We start from the raw sequence: 18,037 nt of genomic DNA, 5'->3' as shown, positions 1-18,037 counted from the left end.
AAGCTGTGGTATCACAATGTAGTAACAAGCCGTGGTATCACAATGATGTAACAAGCCGTGGTATCACATTGTAGTAACAAGCCATGGTATCACAATGTAGTAACAAGCCGTGGTATCACATTGTAGTAACGACCCGTGGTATCACATTGCAGTAACAAGCTGTGGTATCACATTGTAGTAACAAGCTGTGGTATCACAATGTGGTAACAAGCTGTGGTATCACAATGATGTAACAAGCCGTGGTATCACATTGTAGTAACAAGCTGTGGTATCACAATGTAGTAACAAGCTGTGGTATCACAATGTAGTAACAAGCCGTGGTATCACATTGCAGTAACAAGCTGTGGTATCACATTGTAGTAAGAGGCTGTGGTATCACATTGTAGTAACAAGCCGTGGTATCACAATGTAGTAACAAGCCGTGGTATCACAATGTAGTAACAAGCCATGGTATCACATTGTAGTAACAAGCCATGGTATCACAATGTAGTAACAAGCCGTGGTATCACATTGTAGTAACAAGTTGTGGTATCACAATGTAGTAACAAACAGTTGTATCACAATGTAGTAACAAGCCATGGTATCACAATGTAGTAACAAGCTGTGGTATCACATTGTAGTAACAAGCCGTGGTATCACGATGTAGTAACAAGCTGTGGTATCACATTGTAGTAACAAGCTGTGGTATCACAATGTAGTAACAAGCTGTGGGATCACATTGTAGTAACAAGCCGTGGTATCACATTGCAGTAACAAGCCGTGGTATCACATTGCAGTAAGAGGCTGTGGTATCACATTGTAGTAACAAGCCGTGGTATCACAATGTAGTAACAAGCCGTGGTATCACAATGTTGTAACAAGCCATGGTATCACATTGTAGTAACAAGCCATGGTATCACAATGTAGTAACAAGCCGTGGTATCACATTGTAGTAACAAGCTGTGGTATCACAATGTAGTAACAAACAGTGGTATCACAATGTAGTAACAAGCCATGGTATCACAATGTAGTAACAAGCTGTGGTATCACATTGTAGTAACAAACAGTGGTATCACAATGTTGTAACAAACAGTGGTATCACAATGTAGTAACAAGCCAAAGTCATCTATATCCCCCGCCCATTTTAACACGTCATGGTCCCAAACCAGGTAACTGACCCAACATTTCTGTTAGCCCATGTCAAAATAGCTGCAATGGAAATTCTAAAATAAACATTTCTAAAACTCCTTAATATCATATGGCACTGGTTCAGTATGCGCTTTATATATAGACATGCAATGTTTGGCAAGGAAATATTTAACAGTTTATTTGTTATACTACTCAAGTAAACCAATCCTATATTAAAACTTAAATCCAACTTGTTGTCATGGAAACATAAACAATAATAATTTCTAAAAGTGCTATATATCAAAAGGCACCAGTAGACATGCAAAGTTTTGTAAGAAAGTATTTAACGGTTTTTGACTTACACTCTGGAAACGAACACCACCCGAAACGAACACCACCCTTATAGAACCTAAGTCCAACTTGTTGCAATGGAAACGTAAAAAAATAAAAATTTATAAAATTCCTAAATAGCAAAAGGCATCAGTTCAGTATGTGCCTAGTAGACATGCAAAGTTTTGTATGAAAGTATTTAATGGTTTTTGAGTTACGCTCCGGAAACGAACACCACCCTTATAGAACCTAAGTCCAACTTGTTGCCATGGAAACATAAAAAATATGGGTTTTTCAGATTAAAAACGATGTTTTATTGGTCTGTTTTCAGTCGTACAAATGGGTATCTCTCATACCCTCACGTCTAGTCGCACGTTAAAAGGAACTTCCTTTAAGGAAGCCAGAAGCTGGAATGTAAACAATAAACGTCCGGTTGCACCCACACCTCCCTATGACATGTCACAAATCTCGAAGAATAAGCCATCAAGCAGGACTGGACTGGATTACTTCCCAGTGGGGATGGCTGGGTGGGAACGTACGACTGAAAACAGACCAATAAAACATTGTTTTTAATCTGAAAAACCCATGATTTAGTCTGTTTTCAGTCGTACAAATGGGTAGAATTCGACGGAACACTGGAAGGAGGGTCGGGAAAGTAATCAGGAAGTGACCTCTTTCACGTCGAATGTACCAAGTTCCTCACCCCTGTAGTGACAATAGAACATTCAACCAGATGCACGACGAGACAAATTGTTTATCACGAACGCACAGCATGGTTAATGCTCATCGACACACAACTAATTACCGATACGACAGGACAACTGCATGCGTCAGTTGAACTGCGATCGAAGTGGTCGACGTATAGTTTAGTTACAGAGCAACTCGCAGTATACAAGGTAACTAAAACAGCATGTTTAATGCTCTTCGACCCACAAGTAACTATCAATGCGACAGGACAACTGCACACGACAGTTGAATGTCGATCGAAGTGTGGACGGAATATAATTTAGTTCCAGAACGACTTTTCGTATCCAAGGTAACTAAAAATAGCATGGTTAATGCTCTTTGACACACAACTAATTATCGAGGCAACAGGGCAACTGCACACGTCAGTTGAATTGCGATCGAATTGTGGTCGACGTATAGTTTAGTTACAGAGCAACTCGCAGTATACAAAGTAACTAAAACAGCAAGTTTAATGCTCTTCGACCCACAAGTAAGTATCGATGCGACAAGACAACAGCACAGACCAGTTGAATTGCGATCGAAGTGAGGTCGACGTATAGTTTAGTTACAGAGCAACTCGCAGTATACAAGGTAACTAAAACAGCATGGTTATTGCTCTTCGACCCACAAGAAAGTATCGATGCGACAAGACAACTGCACATGTCAGTTGAATTGCAATCGAAGTGTGGTCGACGTTTAGTTTAGTTACAGAGCTTGTAATGTAGTTACAGAACAACTCGTCGTATCCAAGGTAACTAAAACAGCATGTTTAATGCTCTTCGACCCACAAGTAACTATCGATGCGCCAGGACAACTGCACACGACAGTTGAATTGCGATTGAAGTATGGACGGCATATAATTTTAGTTTCAGAACGACTCGTCGTATCCAAGGTAACTAAATAAGCATGGTTAATGCTCTTCAACACACAACTAATTATCGATGCGACAGGACAACTGCATGCGTCAGTTGAACTGCGATCGAAGTGGTCAACGTATAGTTTAGTTACAGAGCAACTCGCAGTATACAAGGTAACTAAAACAGCATGGTTAATGCTCTTCGACCCACAAGTAAGTATAGATGCGACAAGACAACTGCACACGTCAGTTGAATTGCAATCAAAGTGTGGTCGACGTTTAGTTTAGTTACAGAGCTTGTAATGTAGTTACAGAACGACTCGTTGTATCCAAGGTAACTAAAACAGCATGTTTAATGCTCTTCGACCCACAAGTAACTATTGATGCGCCAGGACAACTGCACACGACAGTTGAATTGCGCTTGCAGTATGGACGGCATATAATTTTAGTTTCAGAACGACTCGTCGTATCCAAGGTAACTAAATAAGCATGGTTAATGCTCTTCAACACACAACTAATTATCGATGCGACAGGACAACTGCATGCGTCAGTTGAACTGCGATCGAGGTGGTCGACGTATAGTTTAGTTACAAAGCAACTCGCAGTATACAAGGTAACTAAAACAGCATGTTTAATGCTCTTCAACCCACAAGTAAGTATCGATGCGACAAGACAACAGCACACATCAGTTGAATTGCGATCGAAGTGTGGTCGACGTATAGTTTAGTTACAGAGCAACTCGCAGTATACAAGGTAACTAAAACAGCATGATTAATGCTCTTCGACCCACAAGTAAGTATCGATGCGACAGGACAACTGCACACGACAGTTGAATTGCGATTGAAGTATGGACGGCATATAATTTTAGTTTCAGAACAACTCGTCGTATCCAAGGTAACTAAATAAGCATGGTTAATGCTCTTCAACACACAACTAATTATCGATGCGACAGGACAACTGCATGCGTCAGTTGAACTGCGATCGAAGTGGTCGACGTATAGTTTAGTTACAGAGCAACTCGCAGTATACAAGGTAACTAAAACAGCATGTTTAATGCTCTTCGACCCACAAGTAAGTATCGATGTGACAGGACAACTGCACTCGACAGTAGAATTGCGATCGAAGTGTGGTCGGCAGATAATGTAGTTACAGAACGACTCGTCGTATCCAAGGTCACTAAAAATAGCATGGTTAATGCTCTTCGACACACAACTATTTATCGATGCGACAGGACATCTGCACACGTCAGTTGAATTGCGATCGAAGTGTGGTCGGCGCATAATTTAGTTACAGAGCAACTCGCAGTATACAAGGTAATTACAAAATACGAGCAGTACTATAAAGTATGGGAAGACGATGCATACACCAAATAACCATAATAAACAGCCGAAGTACTGCATACAACAAAAACCATAAGAATCCGTACATTCACCAACAGTTTTTATTGTAACCTGTTATCTGGCACGAAGTGTTGAGTAAAAAGTCCAAAGTGTGTGCTCATGTTGAAGCTATGGCTCGAACTTCGTGCAGAGGAGAGGAGGTGGGAGGTGCGAGTCCTTGCGCCTCGTAAGCTCTGAGAATGACCGCTCTCAACTAAAAGGAGAGGAGAGTATTATGTGTAATCTCTTTCTTTGCATTGGTTGAGAGCGGTATGAACAGCCGTCGAAAATGGTGTTGTCGCTGTTCAGATTGCTGCAGATAAATACGAAGTGCACGAAGTGGGCACAGGGTGAGAACAGCGTGATCATGAGGGCCCATAATGGCAGACAAGGAAGGAATGTGGAACATTCTCGAATCTTGGCCAGGAAGTTGATTTTTCGCTTTAAAAATTCCATCTGAGACCAAGATGGACGTTGCCATGGTTACGCTGATCGAACGTATTCCGATCGACGTCAATGGCATGTAGTTCCGATACTCTTGCTGCCGTAGCCAGTGAGAGAAGGAAAACCGTTTTCTGAGACAATGTCGAACGCGACCTGATCGAGAGGCTCGTAAGTCTAACTAGACAGGTTGAGCAGAACAATATCGAGGTCCCAGGCCGGCAGTCGGAATGAATGTGACTAATCTTCAACTATGAAGGCACGTAGAATTTTCTGCAATTCCGGTATTTTAGTGAGCCTGTCGCCCATAGGAGACGGCACCATGGAAGCCAAAGCTGCCAGATAAGATAAGATCGTCTACCCTTTCAGACGCCGAGATGAAGGAGGTCGTCTTGATCTGGCAACGGGAACTGTGGCTGATCGATGATCGGGAGCTGTTCCGGGAACCACGTTCTTGCCGGCCAATAAGTCGCGAGCAAAGCAGACGTAGGTTGGCAGTTTGACGAACTGTCTCCAGTATCAATGGTAATAGCGCCATTGGCGGAAACGCTTAAGTGTCTAGACCCTCACACGATATCGCTAGAGCGTCGTGGTCCCATACCCGTGGGTCAGCGACACGAATCGAGGAAGGCGGTTGGTGTACCGGTTTGCGAAGAGATCTACTTGGGGCAACCAGTCAATCTGTCAGCAGATGAAAAGACTGTCGGATGGATCATCCACTCCATGGGAGATGACCTTGATGGTCTCGACAGTGCGTCGGCTAGTTGTCCGAGCCGACCAGTCCTTGTTTTAGCCCCTTAATGCCGAGCCCCAGACAAGGTAACAACAAGTACCCTCTTCCGGTAGCTCGTCTAAAGGTAGTAGACTCCAACGACGGTACCACTGCAGGGGAAGGGACCTCACTACCTCCCCCGCTGGTTCGCTGTCGACAGCATACCAAGCGGTTGTAGCCGGTGACGAACAGCAGTGTCCATGGATTTCCAATGCCTGTCTACTACAAAAATCTTGGAGGGCGCTGGTTTCTTGAAGAGTAGCCCCCAATCCAAGTCCCTACTCATTGGTGACGAAAACGGCATGCCATAGATCGGATAACGCGATCGAACAGGTGGTTTGCTGAAACTCTGCCCCGGCAGAGCAGAGGCAAAGTTCTGGTCCATATCGTGAGCCATGGCTCTGAAGACATCGGGAGGAGAATACTGAAGAGACTGCGGGGTATCTCCGACCTTAAAGCCAGCACACGTCGGTTTGTCATCATCTTTTGATAACTCAGGCAAAAAAGTGAGATATCCAAGCCATAGCCAGGCTGTCGTCACAATCCATCGTCGACGTCGATTGTGTAGGCGTAGATGAAGGAACCGGTATACAGGTCCATGGTCCTCCGACGTAGTCGAACCCTTCTCGGTCGACGCCGTCAAGGCGAGTACCGCCGCCGTGAACTGGCCAATCAAAGCCGGGTCAATATGAAAGTGAGACGAGGGTGACAATCGATCATAATCTCTACGACGCTGATCTCCCAAAAGCTCTCTTCGAGAGCATCGCACATCCCCATGGGGATGAGGGCTACGATCTCTAACTGTAGAAGTACTACGATCCCCATCGTAGTTATCGTCCGAACCGAACTCCCGACGACCTCAAAGGCGGCTAACGTCCTCGTGTCGTTTACTGTCTCTTGACGAGGCACTCGACCTGTCGTCCCGGGGCGGGAACGACTTGTAGAATGGGATCCGTGTTCACTGTCGACCTGCACGAAGTCCCTATCGTCGTTGGTAGGACGAGAGACGGACCGATTGGGGACCGTAGTCCCCTCATGGTCCTCGTCACGGGCCGGTCCCGTCATAACAGGGGAGGCTGAGTGATGCTCACGATCAACCGATTGACGAAGATCAGTCGTGCGGGTATCATCATCAGCAGGCGAACGGTCACGTGTTTTGTCGAAAACATAAGTTGACTGGAGCGGGTCTTTATCAACTGATTTCTTGGGTGTGGCCGACGCCCCACCCCCAGGGCCAGATGTAGAGGCTGCAGAGTCCAGGGATCCACCTTGTAGCGCCGGTCAGTAGCCCGCTTCGCCAACGCACGAAGATACCAATTAAATTTTATTAAAGTGATCACATTCTTTACAACGTTCAAAATCCGTCCTTAATTATGCAGGAAGGACAATACTTGTGAGGATCTACTTTAGACAGTATACTTTGACACGAGGCAGAAAAGCCCGACATGTTGCCACGGGTATAATCAAGTCAAACCGTGAAACACGTGTTGAAAACAAACAATGGATTACCAAGGATTACATTCCAGGAGTCTACAGGTAAGACATATTATTATTACTGTATTAGAACAACAACTGTAGACACACGATAAGTACTAGTAGAATACAAACTAGCAGTCTATCGCGAAAGTCCTTCTCGAGCGACCAGCTCAGAGGCGCGCTGAGAGATTTGTGACATGTCATAGGGAGGTGCGTGCGCAACCAGACGGAAACAAGCTTCTGGCTTCCTTTTAACGTGCGACTAGAGGTATGAGATACCCATTTGTACGACTGAAAACAGACTAAAACAAAAATTTATAAAACTCCTAAATAGCAAAAGGCACCAGTTCAGTATGTGTCTGGTATACATGCAAAGTTTTGTAAGAAATTATTTAACGTTTTTTGAGTTACGCTCCGGAAACGAACAGCACCCTTAAAGAACCTAAGTCCAACTTGTTGCCATGGAAACGTAAAACATTTTTTTTTTTAAAATTCCAAAATAGCAAAAGGCACCAGTTCAGCATGAGTCTGATAGACATGCAAAGTTTCAGGGAGAAATATTTAACGGTTTCTGAGTTATGCTCCAGAACCCATTTCCATATCCCCCGCCAACTTCATTGGGACGGGGGATAACAAGCTGTGGTATCACATTGTAGTGACCTGGCCCACATTGTGCAAGCCATGTCACCACCTGACCAACATTGTGCAAGCCATGTCACCACCTGACCAACATTGTGCAAGCCATGTCACCACTTGACCAACATTGTGCAGGCCATGTCACCACCTGACCCACATTGTGCAAGCAGTCACCACTTGACCAACATTGTGCAAGCCATGTCACCACCTGACCAACATTGTGCAGGCCATGTCACCACTTGACCAACATTGTGCAGGCCATGTCACCACTTGACCCACATTGTGCAGGCCATGTCACCACTCGACCAACACTGTGCAGGCCATGTCACCACCTGACCAACATTGTGCAAGCCATGTCACCACCTGACCCACATTGTGCAAGCCATGTCACCACTTGACCAACATTGTGCAAGCCATGTCACCACCTGACCCACATTGTGCAAGCAGTCACCACTTGACCCACATTGTGCAGGCCATGTCACCACCTGACACAATGTTGTAACAAGCCATAGTATCACAATGTTGTAACAAGCAGTGGTATCACAATGTTGTAAAAAGCAGTGGTATCACAATGTTGTAACAAGCAGTGGTATCACAATGTTGTAAAAAGCAGTGGTATCACACAATGTTGTAACAAGCCGTGGAATCACAATGTTGTAACACGCAGTGGTATCACAATGTTGTAACAAGCAGCGGTAATACAATGTTGTAACAAACTATGGTATCACAATGTTGTTACAAGCCATGGTATCACAATGTAGTAACAAGCCGTGGTATCACAATGTTGCATTGTAAGCACCGTGACCACCTGACCAACATTGTGCAAGCAGTCACCAGCTGACCCACATTGTGCAAGCCATGTCACCACCTGACCCACATTGTGCAAGCATTGTCACCACCTGACCCACATTGTGCAAGCAGTCACCAGCTGACCCACATTGTGCAAGCCATGTCACCACCTGACCCACATTGTGCAAGCATTGTCAACACCGAAACCACATTGTGCAAGCACTGTCACCACATTGTGCAAGCATTGTGCAAGCATTGTCAACACCGAAACCACATTGTGCAAGCACTGTCACCACATTGTGCAAGCATTGTCACCACATTGTGCAAGCACTGTCACCAGTTTTAAGTTTTGAACCATCTGTTCATAAATTTATACTGTAATATTCTGGAGATATTATTCCTACAATAATAAATATGAGGCATGAATACCATACCTTCTCCACAAGTTCTTCAAATGCACATTGTACCCCTTCTTTGGTTTTTGCACTTGCTTCAATGAATAGCATGTGGTGTTTGCGAGCAAACTTTAAGCCCTCTTCCTTGCTCACCTCCCTCCTCTCCTGAAACATGAGTCAACAATGAAAAGATAGAAGTCTCTCCTCATACTTTGAGTTCAGCATAAATGCTAGCGTTCAGGCAAAAGCCATCAAATACCAACCTTGTCAATCTTGTTCCCTACCAGCATCTTGATCATATCATGTTTAGTTGCAAAGGTCTCCAGCTCATTCAGCCATGCATCCAGTCGACTAAAGGACTGCTTGCTACAGACGTCATACACTACACAGAGAAAAGAAATGGTTATGTTTAGATAGTTTATGTTCCAGGGACAAGGTCTGGGCCAGTTGACAGTCCAAGAAAGTTTGTCTTAAAAAAGGAAACAACACTTCAACTTTCAGTCCTCATAATTTAATTGCTACTGAGAAGTCAAATAACACTTGCCAAGTAAACATTTTTACATTTTGAAAGAGTGGATATTCCCTCTATATATCAAGGTAAATCATCAATCCAGAGAGCCTGCATTTGAAGCCAGAAACAACAGTCCCAATACTACAGGTATGATGTCTCACGGACCCGAGTCTTCATGGGTGTGTTACTACTGCAGGTGTGGATGCTGGTGTACTCACCCAGTATAACTCCCTGAGCGCCCCGGTAGTAGCTTGGTGTCAGGGTCCGGAACCTCTCCTGGCCTGCTGTGTCCTGACCAACATACAAGGCAAAAATACTGTCCATATATGTGGAATATGAAGCAGATGAACCAGTAGCAACAGTTGTCAGTGAGTGGACCAGCTGGAGGGAGGCATACATGGCAGCCTTGTGCAACATGCATGGGGCGCCAAACAGCACAGTTGAAACCCCAGACAATGATACAATAAAGATCGGGATTGCAAGGTCCCAATACACTACACCATATGTTACATGAAAACTTAACTCTTGATATTTCAGGAGACAAACTCCATCAACAAAGGATTTATTGAGGATTGAGGATTGAGGATTCAAAACATATTTTTAGTCAATTAGTGCTTGAGACCCCTTGTACATTCCAGCGGAAAGTAATATTCTATAGTTAATTATGCCATTTTACATGTCAACCATACATGTATACTTGCATTGATACATAGCCTCAGAATAAGATAGATGCACCAAACATTCAATAAATGTGTAATACTGAGGACATAACCTGCCCCGGAAATCCAAAGGGCAAGCAAGCGTACTGAGGACATAACCTGCCCCAGAAATCCACAGGACAAGCAGGCGTACTGAGGACATAACCTGCCCCAGAAATCCACAGGACAAGCAAGCGTACTGAGGACATAACCTGCCCCAGAAATCAACAGGACAAGCAAGCTTCCGAGGACATAACCTGCCCCAGAAATCAACAGGATAAGCAAGCGTACTGAGGACATAACCTGCCCCAGAAATCCACAGGACAAGCAAGCGTACTGAGGACATAACCTGCCCCGGAAATCCACAGGACAAGCAATCGTACTGAGGACATAACCTGCCCCAGAAATCCACAGGACAAGCAAGCGTACTGAGGACATAACCTGCCCCAGAAATCAACAGGACAAGCAAGCGTACTGAGGACATAACCTGCCCCAGAAATCAACAAGACAAGCAAGCGTACTGGGGACATAGCCTGCCCCAGAAATCAACAGGACAAGCAAGCGTACTGAGGACATAACCTGCCCCAGAAATCCACAGGACAAGCAAGCGTACTGAGGACATAACCTGCCCCAGAAATCCACAGGACAAGCAAGCGTACTGAGGACATAACCTGCCCCAGAAATCCACAGGACAAGCAAGCGTACTGAGGACATATCCTGCCCCAGAAATCCACAGGACAAGCAAGCATACTGAGGACATAACCTGCCCCACGGTGTTGGGACTTATTGTGCCTCAAAGGCCTGCAGAAAAGACAGACAAATAAACTGTTACCCACCCATATTGCCAACTTGGTCCTGTTTCCATCAACTGTAAGGGTCTTCACTTTGAAATCCACACCTAGAAAATATAACAAAAAGGCTTCAATTCTGGATATTCTTTTCATCAAATCCACTTTATAACGCCTACACAAACTACATAAGCAGCGCTACTACATCAGTAGTATATTTTAATCAAGGGATGCTTAGATCTTGAATTTAACATTACAATAATGCCAAGGGACCCTAGAATCTAAATACAGTGTTACCTTGCTATTGCGCTCTTCAATATAGCGCTAACACGGGAAGAGCACGCAGTAAAGCATGGCTCCCAAAATTTACTATCATTTTTAATAAACTTAAGTTTTCCAATGACACGATGTTTCCCCCTATCTCAGAAAACATTATCAGCTGATCACCTCGATCACGTAACAGAGGAAATACCAGTCATTGAAGTATGCAATGTAATCCTATTATCTTAATATCACGTTAAAAAAAAATTCATAGTTTATCTGGACTAATGTTTGCAATATATGTTATTAATTATATTCAAAATTTCATTCAATAATCAAAATAATGTTTACAACAATTTCGGTGAAAACGTATGTGAAGTGATCGGTAGATGGCACAACTCACCACTAGTTACAGCAACCACGGTCAGATTACCGCTTTTGATGAGAATGGATACCCATATCATAAATGCGATGCCATGACCTATAGTCATATTTGAGGCAGTTTGATAATTATATGTCAACAAAACGTTTTCGCAATTGAAATACATGTAGCGCGAGGTCCCTACGGTGACTGGTCAAATTGTTCCATACGTAAAAAGATATCCTGCATACCACCTGTACCAAAGTGCTACGCTTATGGTTCTTATAATTTTAAGTATATATATAGTGGAAGCTGCAACTAAAATAAGACATTATTGGAATATATTATTCCTGATAAAATAATAATTTCAGATACAATTCAAAAAATTTTGAAGTTGTATCATTGGGTACTTTTTAACTGAATCACCGTTAGGTTGGGAGAAAACGTGTGCACAGCTGATGGCTATTTTTGGCTTAGTTTACAAGAAAATACACACGGTAATCTTAATCTCTGCAAATAAAACAATACCTTGGAGAGCAGGAAATACATTTTAAGTGGTAAATCATCATGTCTAGTGATGTTTTATATCAAATATCATACTTTTATTGACCAAGTTTGTTATACTCGTTTATTCACTTGTTTTCACTGAAGGGATACGATGAGGTTTTTTAAAGCGCATATTAATACTTGATAAAAAAATAAATAATCTCACAATGAATCATAAACAACTTCTATTCCAATCTTTTTTGAGACTCTGAAACGTGCAACATAGATGGTGTTAGGTAGAAAGAGCATGTATACTGTTTGGTTGGTCATCTACCACCTACGACTCGACCTTCGTTAAGCCGCTGATCATCTATAACGCTCATCAATTCTTTGGACCCGAAGGTAGCGTTGTAGCGAGGGATCTCTGTACCGAATATCATGATACAAACGTGTTTGATGTTTAATGCTGCACTCAACAATTACTAAGATGCACGATGAAGGTGGACTGTAAATAATTGAGTGTTGACTAGAAAATGATTGTTATTATGAGCAACGATCAGCACACTGATAGTCACCCCCTAGCTCTTATGACAAGCATAGCTTTCTAGTGACCAATTCTAACCCAGGATCCCCATGGGGGATACAAGTTTGATTGTTTGTTTAATGCCGCACTCAGCAATATTCCAGCTATATGGTCTGTAAATCATGTCTGAACCAGACAATCCAATGATTGATATACAGAGCATCGATCCACACAATTGGGATATGATGACATGCATCAGCCAAGTCACCAAGCCTGAACATCCCATCGCCTTAGTGGCCTCTTCCGACCAGCATAGTCACAAGCATATGGCAAGCATGGGTTGAGGAAAACCTATTGTAAGTTACCCTGATCTTCACGGGTGGATGACACAAGTATACAATTAGATTACACATATTAGGAATGTTTAAAATGTTAAACACTGGATAGCACAGCGAAAGGATCAAGCCAATAGTGACTGGAATATGTGGAGTTTTAGTCAAATCTAAATATCTTTATAATTTGTATACTTATCCTGCATTACTTCTTAATGCATCTACTGCTTACCTCATGACTGAAACGGTGCCTTGCGATGGTCCTAAACTTCAGAAAAAGTTGTTTCCAATCATTGGGCAATCAAGTCTACTTCTGTCTGAGGACCAACTTGCGCAGCTGTTACGTGATCACCGGAAGTGACGTCATGTCTCACCACATTTCTGCTTATCGCCCATAAAAGAAATTCTGAAGCTATAGTGGGAATCCAGGTGGGCCGTCAGACGTGGTCATGCAGGATAAATCTTTTACTGAATGTTTTACTTATCCTGCATTACTCCTTAATGCATCTGTATCAGGGCATACCTTCAGATGTAATCCTCAATATGGATAAACCCTTCATATGACACATGTGTCAAGGGAACCACATGGCGTGTAAAGTGCCAATCGGTATTACCTGCTCAATCTTGTCACTGGGGAGAAAACGAGAGTTGAGGATAAGTCCAGGTAAAAATACAGTAAGAAGGAAATAAAATGAGCTAAAATCTAAAAACTGAAATACCGAGCCAAGGCTATATGCCCCATAATCCCCCTAATGGGCATGTCAAATCAGTGTGCGAGTCAGGTAAGACTGGCTCCGGACAGGAGGAGTTCATCATTTGTATCGGGGGTTGGTTACCTGCTGGGATATAAAGGGCCAAAGCTACAAACGTCTTCGACGTCTTCACATCTCTTAGATAATGGCTGGTCAGTGTCTGACCTCCAAAAACATAATCTATGATTGCTCGGAAATAACATTTGCTATGTAGAGCCATGGTTGAGACAACTGCTCTGATCTCGTGAGTATTGTTTGCTCTCGGTGGATAAAGTTTTGCGATTTCGTATGCCTGGAGGATGACTGTGCGTGATCATAGTGATATGGTGTTGCAACTGACTTTTGTCATGGACGTCGGGGACTCAGGAATAAACAACTGTTTCCGCGTACCATGCCTTGTCTTAGAGCGGCTGATAAAAAAATCGTATTGCACATACAGGGCACAAGAGGAGTTCTTCCACATCTTCAATCGTAGAGACTGGTGGAGTGGTGATGGTTGTAGATGATTCTTGGCTATACACTCCCAGCACAGCTCAAGGTGAACCGCTCCCCGCAAACCATGCTCAAAACAGACCTGGGTAATATCAAGTGCATGTAACCCACTAAAACTCGCCGCTGTGTCTAAGGCCAAGAGAATATTGCTTTCTTGAAGAGGTTGAAGCAGGAAGTTGCTTGGATGGAGGCCATCGCAAACCTCGAAGCACCACATTCAAATGCCAAGCGGGACGGAATCTGGCCTTCTGATATTCAAGACTGACTGAGCCTAGGAGAGCCTGTAGTTCCAGAACCTTCGTCATCTTATGATTCTCCGGAATGGCCAACACTAAATTAAGAGCCACCAAGTATGTTTATTGTTTAACGCCTCATTTTTCACCTTGCAAAAGGTTTCAAGTGATCACCACTTATCATCATATAGCCCCCGGGTAGATGGATGGTGTGCCAAGGCAATGGCCTTAGCTGCCCGAGCGAAGTAGCCCTTTAAGATGAACCAACATGCAGATGAAATCTGACTGGCATTGGGTGTGGTAGTCTGCTGTGAAGATGGATGAGTAGGTTTGAGCACTCTGGCAGGGGTAGTGGACTGTTTCTGCAAGATTTCTGCGATCTACAAACCACCCACTCGCCGGCGACCAGGGCATAAATCAGAGCGAGGCTCTTGGCTGCTTTTACTTTGTGTAACATCCTGGGAAATAGTACAGGAGGCAGAAAGAACCAAACAGATGTAGTGTTGGGGGTTAGCCTTAATAAGAAAATGCCTCTAAAGATGTTCGACTCCATTGTCCACCAAAAGTGAGTCCTTGGGTCAGACGGTAGAGTGATGGCTACGGGTCCTGACGTTTGATTTAAGGCACCAAGAACTGTTGTATTCGGCGTAGGTGTAGGCGACCTCTGTTTGTCAAATCTTGGGCTGATGTGAGCAATCCCAACAACACTTGCCACTGGCGAAGTGTGCCAGGTAGTCAAAGGTCAGTCGACAGATGGCAAAGAATCTTGAGCCATCTGTCCCATGGCACTGATAGGTCTTGATCTTTTGGGAACAGGCCCCATATGAACTGGAGTCGATAAGATGGAACCATTTCCGACTTTGCCTCGTTGCCCACCGATCCCAGGTGCCTGGTAAAGTCCCGATGGAGAACCAGAGTAGCCCTGTCCGAATTATTCAGGAGACAGTCGTCTATGTATGACTCCAACCGGATGTTCCTCAGGTGTAGGAAGGCAGCTACTGGCTTGGTCATTCGTGCCAATAGCCACAGGGCCACTGAAATACCAAAGGGCAGGACTGCCCGTTGGTAGTGGACCCCATTGGACTGGAACCTGAGAAACCTGCTTTCAGATAGATGGATAGTCGATACTGGTCCTGAGCAGTCTTAAGGTTGTGAGGCGGAAGTATGGTTGACGCTCCAGGTAGCGCTCATTGAACACGGTGAAATTGTGAATCATCCGCATCTTGTCCATGTCCTTTTTTGTACTAGAAAGATGTGCGAATAAAACCCTTTTATTAACGCCGGGACGTGTACAATCTCAATGACTCGAGCAGGATGTCTATGCAGGATCCCAGTAGCTGATGGTAGAGCCTAAGTCAACGGTAGATCCACTGCTATGTCCAGGCGATAGCACATTTAGTATGAACACTTCTGCCAGACAGATCCAGTTCTGCCAGAACATGCCCAGTACCCCACCTACAGGGATCGTTGAAGGCATTAGTCTCAGTAAAGTCCTGCTCCATGGCCCGGGATGAAGACACCAAAGCCTGAGCTCAATCTCAATGAAGGCATACCTCCTAACATCTGGGATCTTCAACATGGTTGGCTTGGATGAGCTAGTCATCCTCTGAAGGTCCTCGTCCAAGTTATGTGACTGGTCAGCCACTTCAAAGGCGTCAATAGGAAAGTCATCTTTTCTAAACTTAAGCGCCTAAAATGCTGGTGCAAGTGTCAGCCTGGAGAAATCTCAATCTTGGGATGTCTCCAGCACTGGGGTAGATGGTGGGAGAGGTGGCTGGTACACAGGCGCCGGCACAGGATACATCTGTGTCTTATACTGCTGCCACATGGACTGCATGAAGTTCTGCATCCAGTTGCTATTTATGAAGGGCGTTGTAGGCTGTGCGTACATGGGAGGCACTGCAGCAAAAATGAGAGGCGCCGTTGCACAGACGACAATGCAGGTTCGGAGGGGAACCCTGAAGATGTAGTAATCATAGATACACCCGGTAAGGTGTTCATCGTTGCTGCAATCAGCGCCCGAAGGCATAGATAGGGTACATGTGTGCGTAGCTGGAACCATCACTGTGGAGGCAAGTGACCCAAGCATAAATTATGTGTGCAAATTGAAATTGTATTGTGAACAATAGACTTGTAAACACTGATAGACAAACCAAGGCTTTAATCGGAATAATAGTTTAATGTCGCACTAATGGCGAAAGGTATTTATTAAATATACAACATCATACCTAGCCAACAATTAAAAATTGTAAAGACTGCCTCGATGAGACATGTACAGCAAATTCAAAATGAAGGGAAAACAACAAGCCATGTGAGCAAAGAAGACAATGTTTTTTCCACGTGGAATAAATGTATATTATTACACAAATACAAGCATAATAATAAGATAAAGATATACTCCACCTGTCCCAGAATAAATTTAACATGAAAGCAAGGTGCTAACCACAAATTAAAGCCAAATACTGAGGACCAAAGTAAGACACAACATGTCTGTACGATGTCAAGCAGAAATGTGGTGAGACATGATGTCACTTCCGGTGATGATGTGACAGATGGTTCTCAGACAGAAGTAGACTTGATTGCCCAATGATCGGAAACAACTTTTTCTTAAGTTTAGGACCATCACAAGGCACTGTTTCTCTGAGAGAGAGAGAGAGAGAGAGAGAAAGAGAGAGAGAGAGAGAGAGAGAGAGAGAGAGAGAGAGAGAGAGAGAGAGAGAGAGAGAGAACTGCCGCTAAACAAACATCTGAGGACATCCCATTACGGGTCACATCAGACCGACCTTTCGTCAACTCTGACCGACCAATGGAATTACTGAAAAGAAGTAAACATTAGCCAATCAGAAGGCAGCTTTCTCGTGCTTTTTTCGCCACTAATTTCAAATTGGCGACTATGCTTCGAAACATATTTTGACAAATTCTCGCTTAAAAATTTGAAACCTGAACAAAAGAACATTGTCAAATGGCTAATTTATGGTCTAGATTCAGTCGTTAAGCCCGTAACTATCGTTCGGAATACCCTGTTTTAATGTTTCGAGGTTGCATGATTAGAAATCGCATTCACTTTCATGATCTGGTAAGCGACACTGATTGGTTGCATGAAAGGTCGTTTTGACGTGAGCCCTAATGGGATGTCCTCAGATCTTTGTTTAGCGGTAGCGAGAACTAAGATCTGATTTTAATGAGATTGCCTACTCTCTATAAATGAATGCTACTTCTGCTTGATGGAGGTTGCAAACTGTTAACTGCTCGCTGCCATCAGAATCTGACCAACATATCACTATTTAATGTCAAATGAATTTTCTAGGAATACATACATTACTTTTTTATCTATTTAACTAGTATGATCGCTTAACTGATCATGTGATTGACTGGTGCACCACTAACATGCAAAACTGCTGTGTCCAACAAAATCCACACAAATATACATATGACACACTCAAAAATAAATGCAGTACACACCAGAGCTCCAGGTAACTTTGGAGCAATTGAGTTTTTACTCTAGGGTTTCTATTTTAATTGGGTTATTACATTTTTCATTGGGTAACCAATATTTTTTCACTCATCTATTCATCACTCTATTTGGTTTTTCCCCAAAAGAGTGTAGATTTTAAGATTTAAAAAAAATGAAATAATGTTTTCGGTGTATACTGTTCTAATACCTAGGCTTTACTCGGAAAGTAAATTATCTCG

General features: G+C 43.5%; 1 protein-coding gene across 1 annotated transcript in view; it reads right to left on the bottom strand.

Annotated features, from left to right (window-relative positions):
* The window catches only part of LOC139470365 (ras-related protein Rab-18A-like), a 30,256-nt gene that overhangs the window by 7,402 nt on the left and 4,817 nt on the right, over positions 1–18,037 (bottom strand). The window contains exons 3-6 of the mRNA XM_071252762.1: positions 10,953–11,014; positions 9,637–9,709; positions 9,171–9,289; positions 8,947–9,072 (exon numbers count right to left, since the gene is read on the bottom strand). Coding sequence (XP_071108863.1) covers positions 8,947–9,072; positions 9,171–9,289; positions 9,637–9,709; positions 10,953–11,014 — 380 coding nt within the window. The remainder of the gene's footprint in view (positions 1–8,946; positions 9,073–9,170; positions 9,290–9,636; positions 9,710–10,952; positions 11,015–18,037) is intronic.

Source organism: Haliotis cracherodii, unplaced genomic scaffold (assembly GCF_022045235.1).
Source record: "Haliotis cracherodii isolate W230 unplaced genomic scaffold, xgHalCrac1.p SCAF_20, whole genome shotgun sequence".
NCBI classification, from domain to species: domain Eukaryota; kingdom Metazoa; phylum Mollusca; class Gastropoda; order Lepetellida; family Haliotidae; genus Haliotis; species Haliotis cracherodii.
The sequence above is the reverse complement of the archived record's forward strand: the minus strand, read 5'-3'. Positions and strand labels throughout refer to the sequence as shown.